At 28.5% G+C, this 19,470-nt stretch overlaps 2 protein-coding genes across 3 annotated transcripts in view; both read right to left on the bottom strand.

Moving 5' to 3' along the window:
* LOC123268817 overlaps positions 1 to 18,227 on the bottom strand; it is a 32,675-nt gene extending 14,448 nt beyond the window's left edge. Inside the window, exon 1 of one of the 2 annotated variants that reach the window (XM_044734196.1) lies at positions 18,177 to 18,227. Coding sequence is in view for 1 of the 2 variants with exons in the window: in XM_044734195.1 (XP_044590130.1) it covers positions 18,177 to 18,182 (6 nt within the window). In the remaining variant the exon portion in view is untranslated. The remainder of the gene's footprint in view (positions 1 to 18,176) is intronic. The other variant, XM_044734195.1, reaches the window with a different exon arrangement.
* Positions 8,210 to 17,557, bottom strand: LOC123268816 (serine/threonine-protein kinase meng-po). Its single transcript, XM_044734194.1, has 2 exons — positions 17,234 to 17,557; positions 8,210 to 9,698 (listed from the first exon to the last, which is right to left on the bottom strand). Exon 2 carries the CDS (start codon positions 9,696 to 9,698, stop codon positions 8,523 to 8,525), a length of 1,176 nt encoding a protein of 391 aa, XP_044590129.1. The 5' UTR covers positions 17,234 to 17,557; the 3' UTR covers positions 8,210 to 8,522.
* Positions 18,228 to 19,470: the final 1,243 nt, after the last annotated feature.

Genomic DNA, 19,470 nt, shown 5'->3' on the forward strand with positions numbered 1-19,470 from the left:
CATTCGTAATAATAGCAAAATAAATTTTTTTCTTTCCGGAAAAAAAATCGTCAAAGTTAAAACTCGGAAAGTTAAATTGGTAAACAAACAAGTAGTAGAGTACTATAAATAAAAGGTCAGGTTGAAGAGTAATTCACAAGAATTATAATTAACCTTTGAACTTATTAGAATTCATAAATTGAAGCTGCAAACAGAGATATTTTAAGTTTTAATGGGTAATTTATTCGAATGAGGCATACAAAAAGATGATTCTTTGAGTGCTATTATACCCGATGTATTATTTTTGGATAGGGAAGTAAAGAGCATAATTCGCGAATGAACATAGTGGGAAATGATGGGTGAGGTCGGGATTCTAGCCCCGGGTATCTAGGCTCCGTAGTCATGGAAACGCCTCCTATCCAGTAGTCACCCTCGGTCATTCAAGGGTTGCCTCATGCCGTCGATCTTTAAGTACTTAAAAAATAATTATCTTATCAATAGCTTCCATAAATCCCCAGATAATGCCGTAATTAGACACCTTTTGACCTTTGGTAAACTCAATTTAAATAATTATTCATCTCCAGTAATTCACTTACACGTAGTCGATCGATCGGTCTGCCTGGTTGACTGGCTCCAGATTATTTAGCTCCTACTCTTACTCTACTACTCACGGTTCTCCTTTACTACTAAAGGGTGTGTCTTCAGGGGTTATTATTTTAAATGTACATATATTTGAGAATATCGTCCGAAAATTTTACATTGATCCGGCAAATAATTATCGAAGAAATTAGCGTATTTGTAAAGATTTTTTAACTTTAAGAGGAAAAAATTAAACTGTAATAATTAATAGTCGATTTATGATAAGTAATGATCAACTGCTAAAAATTACCATTTCAAACAGTAAAATCGAGATTTTACTATTCACTTTATAATATTTATCATTTAAACGCTACAATTTATACTTTACATGAAAGAAAATACTATTTCAAACAGTATAATATTCGCTATGTGAATGTCAAAAATGTTAAAGTATAATAATTAAGAATTTTGACTTTGATATTTATCATTTCGTACCTAAAAAATGATCGCATGATATGTAAAAAATATAAAGTACATTTACTAAATTTCTAATACAAGCAACGTCAATATTTACAAAGTAAAATGGTAAATTTTAAACGCAACGCTAAAAATCAAACTATAATTATTGACTTGCTTAGACTGGTAAAATGTATATTTTAACAGTAGAATTTTTACTGTTTCAACTGTTAAATTCTCCCAGATTGAGACCCCCTTCTCCTCATCTGAGTTCCCCTTCTCCTCATACATAGAATGGACTATATATTGAACCGGCAATTTTTACTGTTTGAAACTGTAATTTTTTAAGATAAAAGAGTCGTTATTTACTATAGTGACAGCTACTAATCACTTATTTTCGATATTAAATTATAAATTGTGGCTTTTACACTTTCTACATTAAGGGATTACTAGAAATTTAAATAGCGCGCTACGCGCGCGCCTAAATTTTAACCAATAATGAATCGTGGCCCGTTTGTTGCGAGTTTCGACCTTTGACTAACTTCAAGACTATCATGTATTTTAATTTAGAGGATATCCACTTGTAATTTTGAAAAAATCGAATTTTTTTTTGCATATTTTGAATGCACATATATTTGAGAATATCGTCCGAAAATTTCACACTGATCCGGCAAATAATTTCGGAGAAGTTAGCGTATTTGTAAAGATTTTTTAACTTAGTTTAAATGGTTCCCAAAACTTCAAACGCGTTTTTCTCGAAACGGTGTTTTCAAAGTCGGTGAGGAAAATTTCTCCGAAACGGTTGGACCGATCGGGTTGAAATTTTCACTCGATCTTCTTAGATACTTGTATCAGGTAATGATCGAAGGAATAAGGTTTCTGGTAATAATTTCGATTTTTTAAGCCACTTTAAACTGTAAATTTTCTTGAAAAAAACGATTTTTTTCTTTGGGAAGCCGCCATTTTGTCAAAAATCAAAATTTTGACTGTTCCATCAATCATTACCAGTATTTATATATCCTAAAAATAAATCTTTTGTTTTTTTTATTTCTGATAATTTGAATCAGAGATATCTTCCTCACCGCCAGACACCTTTTTGTGGAGGTCCTCTAGGAGATCTTCTACAGGAACAACGGAACCTAATATTTTTGTAAATACATCGCGAATTCTTAAAATAAATTAAATTCGCTGTATGTACATTTATTCTATGTATTTATTTAATAAAAAGCCTCTTCACAAAAAATTCACAAATAAACACGTTTTTAGTAGATTTTATAAAATTCTAACTATTGCAGCCGTCCTCATGGCGCAACTTTTGAAAAATTTAGCCATTTTCTGACTTAGTTTGTCGAGCTGAGTCAGAAAATATATATAGTTCAAAAGTTTATATATGTATGTATTTATATATATATATATTTATATATATATATATATATATGTATATATTTATATATATATATATATATATATATACATATTTATACGATATAACGCGGCTTGTCAGCACGATAGCGTTTTCAATTTATGACCGATTCTTCTCAAACTCAGCATGCTTTATCTATCGATCAAGACCAAGGTTAAGTTCGAAGATGAGCTTAATCGGGCGAGTAATTTGGAAATGACAGGATTTTGAAATTTTGAAAATCGTAAAAATTGATGTTTTTACTACTTCAACTTGGTATAATTACTGAACTAGACAAAATATTGAAATTCGGTAAAATGCATCGTAAAGCTCTTTTAATAAGCTTCAATTTTCACTACTTAGAAGTGGTAGTAGCCTCAATATTACTCCTTTTAGAGTTCGTTTAATGAAACAGTTCTACTGTTGCAGCCGTTTTAGAATTATTGTCTACATCATAGCTTAATCATGATGTAAATTCAATAATTACGATATTGATCAGTCTTTTGTGTAATGTTTTCGGGTAGGTTGTCAGTAAATATGTCACAAATTAGTTCTAACCATTGTTTTCTTTAACTATAATTTTATCCGGTTGCAAAATTCTGATTAACTTGAAAACTGTTGTTTCTCAGCAGTTACTTAAAATTTGGACATTTATAATTCAAATCTTATAATCTGTGCAATTCTTTGGTAAATATTTGAGAAACTTTTTCTTCACAAGATAATTTTTTTTCCAAAATTTGTTGTAAATAGTTTTAAATTTATTATTGAATTTTGTTCTTAATTCATGAATTAAGTTATACATTATCAGTGTTATTATATTATTTTATTAAAAATCAATTTTTTTTATTTGAAAAATCTACTTCCATTTCGGCTGCCGAATGGCCTTTTTTCAAAATTATTTTTACTTTTTCCTTGTTAATTACTACTATAAACTTATGAAGCAAATAATTCAAGGATGAGTCAAAAGAGTTTTGACAAATGTTTCTTAACATGTAATTTTATTTAATAACTAATGAAATGAAATCTACTTCCATTTCGGCTGCCGAATGGCCTTTTTTTCAGACTTACAAGTGGATATAACCCCTTAAATATAAGAAATAAACTTAGTTAATTAAATTTTTTATTTTATTTTATTATCAACATCATTTAATTCAATATATACAAAACATGACGTGACAGACATTTTGTTATTTTATTTTTTCTATTACAATATTATATTTAGAATAATTTACATAAATTAGTTGTAAACTATGTCTGCGTACCTTAAAAAATAAAGTGTTATTTGAGATCGTTTCAATAAACGTATAAATATAAAAACGTTTGTTTTTTGCTCGCAGACATGTTGCTCATTATTATTAATCATTTATTCATCATATTAACCGATCAAACATCCAACAGGTTTGTCGGTTCGATCAATTAGTACATAATCACAACATATATAAACATTTACATTTATATTTAATTTAACTATCACTTTTATTGTATTTAATATTTATCGGCTAGACTTTTAGCAAATATTTATAATAAATATTTTAAATAATAAATTAATTAAATAAATTTTGAAGTTGTGGTTGTGATGCCTGACATCTAATCACTTGTTTATAAAGTAATGCGTTGTTAATCCGACTTAATCGGGAAACCCGGCTGGATAGCATGGGGTTTTTCACACGAGTTTCCTCGTTTTTTATTCTTAGTCTGTATGTAAGGTTTGTACATGTATGTAGTGATTAAAGGCGTTTTATTTGCATCGGCGGAATATTAATTCTCGGGAAAGGTCCAGGGCACTATCACTTTAGTACCTGTTTTTTTTTTTGTTTTTTTTTTTTTTTACAAGTAAAGGTACTTTCACTACATTTGTCATTTATATTTATCATCTATTTCGTTTCTTTATACACACTGTTGATAGACTTGTACAAATAATACTATGTTTTTTTTTTTTTTTTTTTTCACTTATTTAAACAAACTGGACCGGGATAAAATAAAGTATTGCTTTTGAAATAGTTATTAAATTAATGAAGAAAATTATTTATATCAAACAATTTTAATTCATAAAATAATATGCAAAGCAAATTAGACACCCGTATTATCAAAGATGATTTTTTTTTATTTAATCCTATGTTTTGTTTTAATTGACTACTTTTTGGTTTGGTAAGACAAACTGAACACTTTAAAGTTTCTGATAAAATTTTTTCTGAAGCAATAATTATTTAAAAAATAAAATAATTACAACCAAAAAAAATGCTTCGAAAAAATTTTTTTCGGGTGTCCAATTTGTTGCATTGATATTTAGACGCACAATTATTTTAGGTAATAAGAAAAAATAGACCTGGAAAAAATTTTTAACTTACGAAAAATTCATATTATTTGATTAAAATTATCATAAAATAAAAATTATAATAATAATAATAATTTTATCATACCCACAATTTTCCTGAAAACAAGCATCCCTAGAATGATCACTCTATTTTATGTTACAAAAAAAAATTTATTATTATTATTATAATATTTATTTATTTAAATACTAATACTAATATTTCTGAAAATATTCAATTTTTAATTTTAATGTTTTAATTCTCAAAGTTAAAAATTTTTAATGTCCTCGAGACAATTATTATTATTATTATTATGGTTCATGCGTTTCCAATGTTGTATATGAGATAATGTAATATCTTCAAACAATAAATTAAATAAAAAATAAATTATTATTATTATTATTATAATTTTTATTTTATAATAATTTTATCGAAATAATATGAATTTTTCATAACTTTAAAATTTTTACGGGTCTATTTTTTCCGAGATTCACTATTTTAAAAACTGGTTTTTCATTTTACCCCGTCTATTTAACAAACTGATGACTCAGAATAAAATAAAAATAATAATAATAACTATTATCGTTGATACTGAACGTTCTAATTTGGCTTTCACACATTTTATTGACCATAAATAAATAATTTGATTGGTATTAAAAATTTGTAAGTTTATTCTTGGACCCCATGAGGTTTGACAAATTGATACTAAGTATCTTAATTTATTTATTTATAAAAAATGTTTACAATTTTATTTAGCTATTTTTACACTTCATAAATTCCCTGTATGTAGAGTAGCACAATTTTATAAAATAAATAAATCACTCTCATATTTTTGTTTGTTTTATTTTTTTTTTAAGAATAAAATATTAAGTAATTCGAAAATGAATAAAATCGATTATTTTTTTTCTATAGAAAGATAAATATAAATTTGCCCACTACAAATTGAATCAGTCTTTTTAAATTTATATTTATTTGGCTGTTGTGTGTGAATTTATATATATCACATGTCAATTCAAGACGTTCAGTTTCAACGTACTTCACTTTTATTCTACTTCTTAATATCTTATCGTCGTATCAACAATTTATTTACACCCAATTTTATAATTTTATAAATAAACGCTTAAATAAATCATACAGTATTTGGAAACTTATTCTTCACATATATATAGCATGTATTATACAATCTACATAAATTTCTACAAGAATATATTTGCGTGGTAACGCGTTCATTCTAACGTGCAATCAGCTATACATATATTTATAATTATTATTATTAATAATATTTGTTTAAATATAAACCTACACTGTTTCCAATCTACTCTGCATGGTCCTCATTGAGCTATGACTAGTCTAAATTATAATCATAAATCGTCTATCTAAACAAATAAACATACCTAAATACAAAAAGCCACTTGGACTTTTCCTTAGGCCTTAAAATAATATATTTATAACTATATGACTTATTGTCCGTGACAATATATCATTCTTTACACCGATTGTCTCATTGTTAAAAAATATAAACAAAATTTTAAAAAATTACTTATACATACTTAAAGATAGTCATTGGCACATATTAGTTATTAATTTACATTATCAAAAAAAAATTAAGTAACATTTTTTTTCTTATTACGTCAGAAACTGACTCTTAATTCCCCGATCCGTGCTTTCATAATCATAGTCAATATAATTTTTTTGCTCGACGGGCAGAAAGCGTCAACTTTCGGCCCGCTGCGCTAAACAAAGTTGCCGCTTTCCGCCTTCGTCGGACAAAAAAATAGTATACACTCCTCGGGAAGTAAATAAGAAAGCCTCAGTTCACATGTTTGTTGACCTCGGCTTCGCCTCGGCCAACAATTACATGTGATCTGAGACATTTCTTACTTTACTTCCCTAGATGTGTAATATACTATTAACTTTTAATTCCATTTTATACGGAATAAAGTTATGGAATTATATATTGAAATAATTATTACGAGCACTTGTGAGAAACGCTAATGACAGTGACATCTAGCGTGAATTGCCAAACTATTTTTAAAAATTTTATTGAATTATGTATACGGAAAAAAGTAAACTGTAATAAATAATAGTCGATTTATAATTAGTAATGATCAACGTAAAAATTACCATTTCAAATAGTAAAATTGTGATTTTAATAATCACTTTGTAATATGCATCATTTAAATGCTACGGTTTATTCTTTACATGGAAGAAAATACTATTTCAAACAGTAATATTCGCTATGTGAATGTCGAAAATGTTAAAGTATACGGTCCCGTCGTAATCAAAACTAGAAAAATTACAGTTTGAAATAACATTTTTATAAATTTAATTTTTGAAATTAATTTTCAGAGTTTTCAATGTAAATATTACATTCTACAATGTAATTCTTATAAAATCTGTAATAACTACAATCTGAAATTGTTATTTTTTCAGTTTTCATCACGAAGCGCCACGTTGCATTATATACTGTAATTTTTCGCGTTTTCTTTTTTCCGTGTAACAATTAAGAATTTTTGATTTTGATATTTATCATTTCGTACCAAAAAATGATCGTATGATATGTAAAAAGTATGAAATACAGTTTACTAAATTTCTAATACAAGCAACGTCAATATTTAAAAAGTAAAATAGTAAATTTTGAACGCAACGCTAAAAATCAAACAATAATTATTGACTTGTTTGAACTGGGAAAATATATATTTTAAGAGTAGAATTTTTACTGTTTCAAATGTTAAATTCTCCGAGAGTGAGAGCCTTTTTTCCTCATTTGAGTTCCCCTTCTCCTCATTGTATGAACTATATATTGAAACGGCAATTTTTACTGTTTGAAACTGTAATTTTTTACACTGAGAAAAAAAAGTACTAATGTTGATAAAACTTTCTTGTCACAAGAATATATATTCTTGTCTCAAGAATTGATCGAATTATTTTTTTGTTTAATTCAAGTGAACCTATTCGTTTGTTAATCTATCAAAATTAATGCCAATATTTTATTATCATGATAGATATTGATATTTTTATGTCAAAAAAACAAAATTTATTTTAAACGATTCTTGAGCCAAAAAATTTTGTTCTGGACTAAAATTTTTTTTTTCTCAGTGTAAGATCACGGAAAAAAGAAAACTCGAAAAATTACAGTTTCAGATTGTAATTATTACAGATTTTATAAGAATTACATTGTAGAATGTAATATTTACATTGAAAACTCTGAAAATTAAATTAAAAAATTAAATTTAGAAAAATGTTATTCTAAACTAGAATTTTTGTAGTTTTTATTACGACGGGTCTGATTTTACATTTTATACTGTAATTATTCTTGTTTTCTTTTTTCCGTGATGAGAGAGTTGTTATTTACTATAGTAACAGCTATTAATCACTTATTTTCGATATTAAATTATATAAATTGTGGCTTTTACACTTTCTACATTAAGTTCTGTAATATTTATATTTTTGCCACCCTGATGTCCGCTGTACTGTTTTTGAAACTATAAAAATTAACCGAAATCCGAGTGAATTTTAGTTTACTTTTTTCCGTGTAAACTGAAAAAAATGAATTCTAAATTTTCATCAGTTTTGTATTATATCCTACTTAATAATTAAAAAATAAAAATAAACATAATTAATAATAATGACTCTTAAAACAGCAAGAATATTTACACGGGCGAGTACTGAGAACTCAATGACGCCGCGCGTAAGCTTCTATCATCAACTGGCACATGTAGAGTAGTAAAGCTCAATTTTCTGACCTCATGAAGAGGCTTCAAGCATGGTTCGCTGGAAGATTTTACCATGTCTCACATGGCTTCAGTTTCGTACGCAGAAGTTAGGTGCTGATGATGAATATCTTCAATATTTGAATCGCACTGCATAACCCACTCCCAAATCCTCTTGGTGACGACTTTTTGATCAACCGCAGTTTCTAGTCCATAACTGTTCAATAATTTACGTAACTTATTCTTATTCTCGTCGATATTCAACCTTTCGTCGACAATAGTGTCTAAATAGAGCAAACTATCACCGCGACGGGGTATGAGGTTGTTATCACTGACCTCAACACTGGTTGAGGTTGCACTGTGGCTCAATTTACTGACACACCAAGTATCCTTCAAATATTTGTTTATCTCCGTAACAACAGCGCGTTTCTCGGGCTTGTGCTCGAAGACTCGTCTGAAATAACGCAATAAACGGGGAGTAAATCTACGGAATGTGCCGGGAATCTTGGTAGTGCGTCGTTTTAGCCATCGTTGAAATGACGAGTAGTCAGGATCTTGAATAGGGTCAGCGCTTTGCCAAGGAGGATTTCCCGTTAGGCAAACAAACAGGACAATTCCAAATTGCCAACAATCAGCGCTGCGTTTGCAAGTGTACCGCTCGTTTTTTATAACTTCGTGGATTTCTGGAGGCAAAAATGGCACCCAAGTGCATCGGATCTTGTTAACAAGCGTGCCTTCTCGCTTAATGCACCCAAAGTCGCACAATTTTATCTTAGACATGTCCTGAGCGAACACCAGAACATTCTCAAGCTTAACATCGCGGTGAGCCAGCTGTTTTGAGTGCAAAAAATCAAGCGCTGAAGCTAATTGACCCGCTATTTTTTTGCAAACGTCCTCATTTAAACCTCCAGCCTTGACATTACCTGCCAGGTCACCAAACGGCGCGTACTCCTGAGCAAATATGTAGCACTTTTCAGCCTTAAATGCCACCGCGTATGAACTTAAAATGTTCGGATGCGGGCTCAAGTGGTACGAATAATGAAACTCGCGGTAAAAATCCTTCTCCGTAGTCAATTCCTGGTGAACTGCTTTTAAAACGACTCGAGTTTGTGTTTTCCGGTGAGTCGCCAGAAGCACTTTGGCAAAACTACCCTCTCCGAGGGTTTTTTCAACATTGTACTCTTTAAGAAGCTCTATTTCCTCGAGCACCACTTCCTGGACCTTGTGAATGCTTGACTCTTTCTCGTGGAGCTTCATCTGTAAAATTAAAAATAGAAATAGGTTGTTAAGTTATTGAATTTTTTTTTACTCATATAATAAATTATACTACACATAAAAAATGTAATATATATGTATATTTTTTAAATAAAACTATTCTGCACGTCATCCTTTGACCTTAAAGGTAAAATTACTTTAAGCTTAAGCTTTAAGCTCTCTTTTTATCCCCTTTCTGTACAATATCCATCATATCTCCCTTATACACATTTATTTACGAACGCATTCAAGATAATAATCGCTTTACGTCAATTTATGTTGCGTCACTGCTTCTTTGGGTCACGCAACATTGACAATCATCAATTCAATATTATTATATTCAGAAGAAAGATTATTTACTATTATTATTATCTAATAATTTTTATAGCTTTGAAGAATATTAATTGAAATTTTACTGATATGAGTTTTATTAAATTGCAAGCTAAAAATTTATTTGAAATTTTATTGCACGACTCATGATGCGAAGCATCAGAGAGTGCTTTACGATCGAAAAATTTTTTTCGCCTCATTTTAGTAACTATTTTTAGTATTACAGCCTTGTTAGTTCACGGAATCAAGATATTTTGCATACTATTGTCGAGATAATTTAATGGAGATTAATTCCATACTTTCTAAAAATTGATTTACTGCAATAGAAACGGAAAAAAACATCAAAATAGGTCAAAAAATTTTCCTGTCCGTCATGTATGAAACCCCGGAAACACTGTAACTTGTGAAAAAATCAATTATTATTTATTTATTAAACCAGAAAATATTACAGATAATCAAATATAATATAATATAATATAATAAATGACATATCTGTCCTATAGAGATGCATAACATCTGTTCATAGGACTGGTATAAATTAAAATACAAATCAAGAAAGCTAGTTTACATATATAATTAATTTATAATAGTAGTTTAGAGAAAAATCATAAGTCATATTGCTTTATCCATCGAATTAGACTTATTTTCAGTAATTTGGTTGTTCCGGCAAAATATTTCAATTCGTTCGGTAATAAATTAAAATATTTAAAGGCCGTGTATTTTGCACTTTGACTTGTGATGTTTTTATTAATTTTAGGAAGTGAGATTGACTTATTTCTAGTATTGAAAAAAGTATTTGAAAGTTTGTGCCTGCAATCATTGAAATAGAAGATGAGTGAGTTCACAATGAAAGTTTTTTGTATATTTAGAACATTACAATTTTCATCTATAATAATTTTTTGAATCAGTCTATTTCGAGTTGATACTATAGAATTTCTAGTGGTTAATTATTTGAGTTAAATTTTTTTTTTTAAATTCTAATCGACGATTGTAGGTCACTGAATGCGAATGGTTAATTAATTCAGTGTCGTTTAATTACAATTAATAAAAAACGAAAACTACAAGACTGTATATCTATATATATATATCCATGTAAAATTAACATGGATGGTGATATATCTATATCTATAAATATTATGTACATTTTATTCCACCAGGGGCGCTTGTGCAGTACCTTCCTACTACAGCTGTTTTTTCGGCAATTAATTTTGAACGACTTAAGTTTTTTTTTTTTTTTTTTTTTTATATTTCATAATTAAATGAGCATTATGAGTCGTGCACTTTTTGATTTTCCAAATTTTTTTATATTCTCATAATTCATGATAATTCTTATCTTGTAAAAAATTCAAACTCTTCCGGAATTATTCTTGACAAATATCAATTTGTAGACTTTAACACTATGTATAATTAAGATCTGTTACTCTTCAAACTTAAAACTAAATAAATAATGATCTTTGTAATATACTTATTATTTTTTTTTATCTTTCTCTAGTTTTATATATGTTATAAATTATAAATAACTAAATAAATAAATAATGAGATTTTGCTAAAAATAAAAAATTAGAATCGTAATTTTTATTTTTTTTTTTAATTAATTATTAAAAATTATTTGATAAAGTTATAAAAAAATAAAAATTGAAATTTTTAAATATCTAAATTGTAATAAAATATTTAATTTACCATAATTAATTGTCATAATTATTATTAGTATTATTTTATTATTTTTTTTTCTTTTTATTTTTATTAATTGCTATTATTTTCTGGGGTTGCAATTGCTAACACATAATTAGTCTTTTTATTTAGCAATTTAACTATTGAATTATTATACTAGCTATAAATCATCTTCTTATACATCAAAAAAAATTTTTTCATGTACTAGCCATTATAATTATTAACCCTGTTAATGGCCTAAGCTGTTGGGTTTGTTTATTTAAATAAATAAATAAATAATACTATTTAAGACATTTGCAAATAATAAATTTTAATAGAAAAAAACAACGATCTGCTGACATAAGTAATCAAATCATGATTTGTACTCTTATTCGTTGATAACTGCTCATAAATTAATTGACAAATTAAAAATATCTCTACCGAAGAATTTCTTAGATAATCATAGGAAACGGAAGTGAAGTAACACCTGGTACGGCGGATCGTAATATAATGGGGCTATTATTTTTTTTATAGATAATAATAATAAAATGTAAGCGGCACTCAGACGCAACGCAAATAATGCCTCAGTGTCTAGAGTGTTGCAGGCTTCTTTTATATTATGTACCCAGAGAGAGAGGGTATAAAGACAAAAATAGTTTTCCTGGAGAATAAATACAGCATCACAGAGTAAAGCAGTGAACGACGTGATGCTTGTGTAAAGAATCGACTGAAATGTATACTCGTCACACTATAACACTGCTCTTCCGACACTCTGTCTGTATTTCTTCTTCAAGTTTAATTTAAGAGGGCTTTCAAATCAACTTTACTATCCCTGTAATGCATCTTCGATACACAACACAACATCGTAGGCTATGAAGTTTCTATATATTTCTTTCTATATACCTGATACTTTTCACAAATAGGGTAAAAGCCGCCGGAGAGCATTCCTTATTATTATTAACGTGGGTTGTACGTAGGCGAATTCAATTAAAAGTTTGTTTTTATTTTTATCACGTAAAAAAAAATTCATCCATATTCACAGTTGGAATATTATAATATCAGTAGTTTATTTTCTCATAGATTAAAATCCAAGGATTTATTTTTTTTTTGTATTTATAATAATAAAAAAATAAAGAGAAAAAAGTTTGAAAATCCCAACAATTAAATATTTTTTTAATTCTACACATCTGTGAAAATTTTTTTCAACTTCCCGCTAAGAAAATTGGAAATTTTCCACTAAAGGGAAGTTATTGATTTTGATCCGATTTTTGAAAATCGAGTTTTCATCGGATCTTCACGTTTTGAGGTCCTAGGAAGCTATTCTGACTATTCCCGCCGAGATGTCCGGCCGTGTGTGTGTATAGTATATTACATACCTAGGCCAGTAAAATAAGAAAAGTCTCAGATCACATGTAATTGTTGGCCGAGGCGAAGCCGAGGTTGACAAACATGTGATCTGAGGCTTTACTTCTTACTGGCCAAGGTGTGTATACTATTTTTCTGCTCGACGTAGCCGGAATGTGGCTACTTTGTTTAGCGCAGCGGCCAGAAAGTTGCCACTTTCCGGCCGGAGGGCAGAAAAATAAATTTTTGTCGTACGGTTTCTCAAAAATGAATCAACTGATTGAATTCTACGACACGTAATTCGAAAAGGCTTATCAAAATTTAGGTCTGATTAGATTTAAGAGCCATTTCGAAGAAATTAAAAAAAAAATTTGAATTTTTATGTTTTTTTTTTATAAATAACTTTGAAACGCGTAAAAAAATCATAATAAAACCATGCATCTATACGTTTTTTGTCCTTGAAAAACTGCGTCGAATACATTATTAAAAATCTTTTCTTTAATAATTATTAAGAATACATTATTAAAAATAAAAATCGAACGATGCATTTAAAAGTTATAGTTGTTTAAAGATTCTTAAAATTTTGTTCTTTGGTATTTTTTTAAAAATATCTTCGAGATTTCTCAACCAATCTATATAAACTTATACATTTTCTTTTGGTGCTTAAGGGGAAACACCACTGTGACGATTGAAAAAAAAATAGTTATTTTCGATACGTACACAGAAAAAAAAGTCATCTTGACTCAAGAAAATCATTTTCTTCAAAATTTACTTCTTGTTTCAAGTTATTCTGCTATCTTAGTTGAAAAAATTTATTCTTGAACTAATAATGTCATATACTTATCCCAAGTAAATCTTTCTCTTGATTTGAGAATGTAACGCCAACGTTGGCGACGTGATTTTTTTAATAGAGAATTAAATTTAAAAAAATAACCTTATGCATGATTTTTATTTTTTGTGTTCATTTAATTAGACATTTTTGATTAATTTTCAACGTGCTGATTTCCCATTATATTACTGCTTTACAGTTAAGTGTGTAGTGACCAAAATATATGTATATACAAGTATTTGCTCGACTTATACAAAGTACACGGTTAGAAATTTGTTGCGTTAATAACTCAATAACTATAAGTGATATCGACAATCAGAAAAAAGATCGTTGCTTGAAAATCCAACTTTCACGGTTGATATGTCAAAAAAGTGATTTTCGGGGATTTTTTTGACAGGGAAAATAAAGGAATTTGGGGATTGGATTTTTTTTATTTTATTAAGAGTACATTAAAGATTATTACCCTAAATTTTGAATAAAAAATATTTAATTATTACAAAGTTATTAACAATCTCGTAGAGCACTAGAAAAAATTTCCCCCTCCATGGTCGGTTCGATAACTTAAAAACGGATCATCTGAAAATAAAAACCCAAATTTCTTTTTAATCAGTAGAGATGTAGTTATCGTCGCACGTATGGAATTTTGAAAATTTTAATCTTTAAAAAAATGGCGACTGATTAAAAATTTTTTCACTATTCTTACTGTTTTTTTTCGTTTTAACCCAGCTAAAAAAATCTTTATAATAAAAATGTTTTTAATTTCGTACATGCGACGATAACTACATCCTTACTGATTAAAAAGAAATTTGGGTTTTTATTTTCAGATGATCTGTTTTTGAGTTATCGAACCGACCATGGAGGGGGAAATTTTTTCTAGTGCTCTACGAGATTGTTAATAACTTTGTAATAATTAAATATTTTTTAATAAAAATTTAGGGCAATAATCTTTAATGTAGCCTTAATAAAATAAAAAAAAATCCGATTCCCAAATTCCTTTATTTTCTCTGTCAAAAAAATTCCCGAAAATCACCTCTTTTTTTCGATCGTCACAGTGGTGTTCCCCCTTAAAAAATTGTGTCGAATGCAATTTTGAAGATGAAAATCGAACGACACGTTCAAAATTTATAGTTTAAAAATTCACTAAACTGTGTTTTTGTTTTTTTTTTTTTTAAATCTTCGAGATTTCTCAACCAAACAACATAAACCTATAAATTTTCTTTTTGTGCTTTAAAAACTGCGTCGAATACTAAACTTTTTAAAAATAAAAATCGAACAACGTATTCAAAAGTTACAACCTTTTAACGAATACATTTTGAGCTCGAAGTTTGAATTCAAAATGTGAAAAACGGTGCTTTGAACTTGAAAAGCTCAAATATTAATCAAAAAACTCATTTTCCAGATTTTTTTTTAGTGAAAATTGTAAAATAATTAATTTATATAGGTAATTGATTTAATGTTTAGTGCCGGCTAATTTACAATAGCAATAGCAATAAAATTTAGAGAGCTTTCTTATACAAATATAAGAGGAATAAGAATCGATATTAAGTTGGCAAGTGGTCAACACACTTGATTGGAATATTTCCAAAGGCAGTTTTTCATATATTATACTCGTATTTTCTTTCTTATTTTACATGCACGCACATACACTCTTCTTTTTAAAAGTACACAACGACGATATGGTTGGCATACTCTTACACTTGATGGGTTAATCAAGGAACCTTATTGACATTATACAGTAATAGACTAATAGTATTCTTGGCAGCGTAATATTAAATTCAAAACTCACTCTGACAAAATCAATAGCAAGGACTCCATAAATAATTATTATTGTATAAAATTTGTTTTCAACATTACTTCCAGCGCGAAAACTTTTGTTATTTATATTTTTTTATCTGACATTTTTACGGATTTATATTCTCATATAGATTACACTACTTTTTAATCCTGTGATTTAGGATGTTGAAACAAAAGTGATGCTCCATTTGCAGAAACTTTACTTGCGGTATGTTTCGCATGGAAGAAATAATAACTAAGTACTTTCATGACCTATAATTTTATATGTAAATAATATAACTTTCAAACGTACTCTCAAGTGTATATAGGAGCGTTAATTTTTTCATCAATAATAAAGTTTTTGTCGTAATTCAGGTTTGAATCTAAAAGTAGGTCATTCATTGGATAAATAAATATTAATAATTTTTAAGTGATAAAAAAAATAAAATATACAAAAAAAAGTTTATTTGAACTGAGAAAATTTTGAAAATCGAAATTTATTCAGAGTATGAAGAAATATTTTTCAGATAAGATAATTTTCTTGGTTTAAAAAACTTTTATTTCATCCAAGATAAATTTTTTCTTGCTAAATATTTTTTTGAGTCAAGAAAATTTATTCTAGAGCCAAAAATTTTCGGTTGCTGTATAAAAATAAAATTTTTCTTGATACGAAATTATCATTTGGATTTTTCAAACCAAAAGTATCATTTTTAAAATTATAAATCTCTTGAATAGAAATGAAAATAAAGTTAGCCGATTTTTCAAAATTTTTATAAATTTTTTATTGAAAAAATTTCAATTAATTGATTAAAAAAAAAAATTTCCCATGTAAAAAACTTGAAAAACTATAAGTGCAATTTTTTAGAAATATCTTTTTAGTTGTAATTTATTTAATAAAAAAAAGTCAAAAATTTTTTGTCAGTGTCATGAATAGAGTCAAAAAATTCTTAAACGAAAAAATTGTTCTTGCTTCAAGTAAATTTTACTTAAAGAATTATTCTGCTTGAAAAATTTTTTGACAAAATGATATTTTTAATATTAGATTTTTTCCCTTGAATTAAGTTAACATTTTCATAAATATATTGTAAAAAAATTTGTAAGTTCCTATTTGTGGGTCACTGAATCACGCAGAATACAGTTTTATTGATTTCACGCAAAAATTGATTTAATAATATTTATATTAAAAAAAATTTATGATAAAATTCCTGTGCTTAGGCATTGATTTAATAGATGTTCATCCTTGGTTTTATTTTCAGAATTACCTTATTAAAAAATGAGATAAATGTTAAATAATAACAATATGTAAATATCCAAGTTCATGAAGTTATTATGTATGATGTCAAACAATTTTCAGCCATCATATTTTATTTAGACTAGTACAATTCATCCGTAAGTCTCTATTTTAATCTGTTTAAAAGAGCTACACACATTTTTGGCTATACGCACGTGTAGTAGTTACATACGTTTAATAACATGTTCATCATAAAACAAATTACCAACATATATACGTAATGACGTTGGTGAAGTGTCAACAAAAGCCGGTTCGTTGAATAAATGCACCGAAAAATGGTATGCGTTTGATTTTTTAATTTAAAAATAAATATTAACTTACCGTTTAATCCCCTGATTTAATGCAGATCCCAGTGACAGCAATTAACGTCAGGAACCAAAAGTTTGTCAACAATTATTTATAATAAAATATTTATAAATAAAAATGATGTTGATTGTTTTTAACACTTTTGAAGAACTATTACATGATATTTTTTAAATAATAACACGATAATTTTCACTGGGGTTGAACTTAAATAAACTTAAAATGTTAAAAAATTGACTGAGAACGTAAAGTGAGTTGAGGTAAGTCAAGTTACGTGAATTGTTTTCCGCAACTTGGTTACATTTTCAGCGATACGCGTATATCTCGCGTCTGGAGTGGCTGCAACGACCGGCGTTGCTTTTATAGACCTGATGGGGCCGCGCAGACGTGGAAAGATTATAGATAAATGTGAGGAGTAAGGCGGTACTACGTACGTACGAGCTATTATGTCTTTATCGTATTTTATTACGTGGTGAAAAACCATTATATGGAAAAACAAAGCAGATTTTTTTCCCCGGGTCGTACTTTAAACTTCAACCCTTACGCTAGACTGGAAGAGAAGAATTTTCCAGCTGCTCGATAATCATTAACTTCATTCTTACACTACATTCTGTTCCATTACATTATAAACGCCCTTAAAAGCGTACTTGTGATTATCGGTGACGTAAATTGGTACGTCATCGAGGGACCCTTTGTTCACTGTTTAACAACTTGTCGCGTCATTGTTTTTTTAAAACGTTCCTTGAAGGATCGTTTCTTTTTTACGATTACTTGCTTTTTTCCACCATTGACTTTTATTTAGTTTTTACGTCCTCTACCATTCATTGTTATCATTATACAATCGGGGACTACGTAAATCCTTAATGTAAATAATAAATATATTCATAGTAAAGTGAGACCACTTAAGACCTATCGGGGTAATCTGGACCCTTTCGAATAGATTATTTAATTTTTTTTTTACCGTCATTTTTAGGTATCCTCCATCGATTTTGTTTGAAAAAACAACCCTTAGGTGATAATCTCGTGAAAGGTCGAACTTCTTAAGAGTAGCTTTTTTACTTATTTTTGAGAGAATTCTTTAGGCTCAAGTATTGTAAAATTATCACTTACACGGAAAGAAAATTGAAGGAGTTTTTACTATTTTACTATTGTAATTTTTACTAAATAAAATAGTAACGGTGGACTATAATACTTCTCATTTAGTAATTTTTACGATCTACTATGGTAAATTTTATCCAACAAATAAGACTAGCAATAATCTTAAAAAGTCGAATACTATAGAGCAAATTATACAATATGTGTTTGTGAACTTTACAATTCAACTATTGTAAAAATTCACAATTGGTTTTTTTAAAAGAAATATTAGGGATGGAGAGAGATAGAAGGTTGGACTAATTGGTACCAGTACAGTAATTGAAAAAAGAATCCGACATTTTCGTGCTATCTGGGAATCGAACCCAGAACTTTGTGTTGGCAGCCAGAGACTCTCCCTCTACGCTATCCGAGCTAAACTAAGACCCACATCCTTTAACATTTACATAAACTCGGAGTCTAGCGCTGTGCACGGCCATCACTCACACTAATTGAGAAACATTCCAATTCAACTATTGTAAAATTTGCTATAGTTCTATTGGAAAGATACAGAGGCAGCACTGGAAATTTTCATCTCTTACTTTTTACAATAGTAATATCGTATTTTTTCATGAATAAATAGTATTTTTTCTTCTAAAATATTTGACAATTAATAGTAATAAAAGTATAGTCCAACTTTACAATAGTTGTATCGTAAATTTTCCCAGAAATTTTTTCCCGTGTACCGATCTGCTATGAATGTTTTAATTTTTATCGATTCATTTTTAACTTCCCGCTAAGAAAATTGAAAATTTTCAAAAATCGGGAAGTTATTGGTTTTACCCCGTTTTTCGAAAATTGAGTTTTCATCGGATCTCGAGGCTTCGAGGTGCTAGGAAGCTTTCCTGACTATTTTCACGATGATGTCCGTACGTCTGTATGTATGTGTGTGTGTGTGTGTGTGTGAACCTCTCGTAACTTTTGAACGGCTTGACCGATTTCATCGCGGTTGGTGTCATTCTAAAAGGCTTCGCCAAACTTAGATTTCCTGTAGGTTGGAACCGATTCGGACCAGTAGATTTCGAGAAATTGCAAAAAAGTGACAAAAAAAGTTGTTTTTTTTTTTCATTTTTTTTAAATATCTCCGAATTGGCTGAACCGATCAACTTCAAAAACTAATCAGC

The sequence above is a fragment of the Cotesia glomerata genome, linkage group LG7, assembly GCF_020080835.1.
Source record: "Cotesia glomerata isolate CgM1 linkage group LG7, MPM_Cglom_v2.3, whole genome shotgun sequence".
NCBI classification, from domain to species: Eukaryota; Metazoa; Arthropoda; class Insecta; order Hymenoptera; family Braconidae; genus Cotesia; species Cotesia glomerata.

Bases quoted from the DNA above. Each gene is read 5' to 3' on its own strand.
- LOC123268816 (XM_044734194.1), bottom strand. From the start codon at position 9,698: ATGAAGCTCCACGAGAAAGAGTCAAGCATTCACAAGGTCCAGGAAGTG.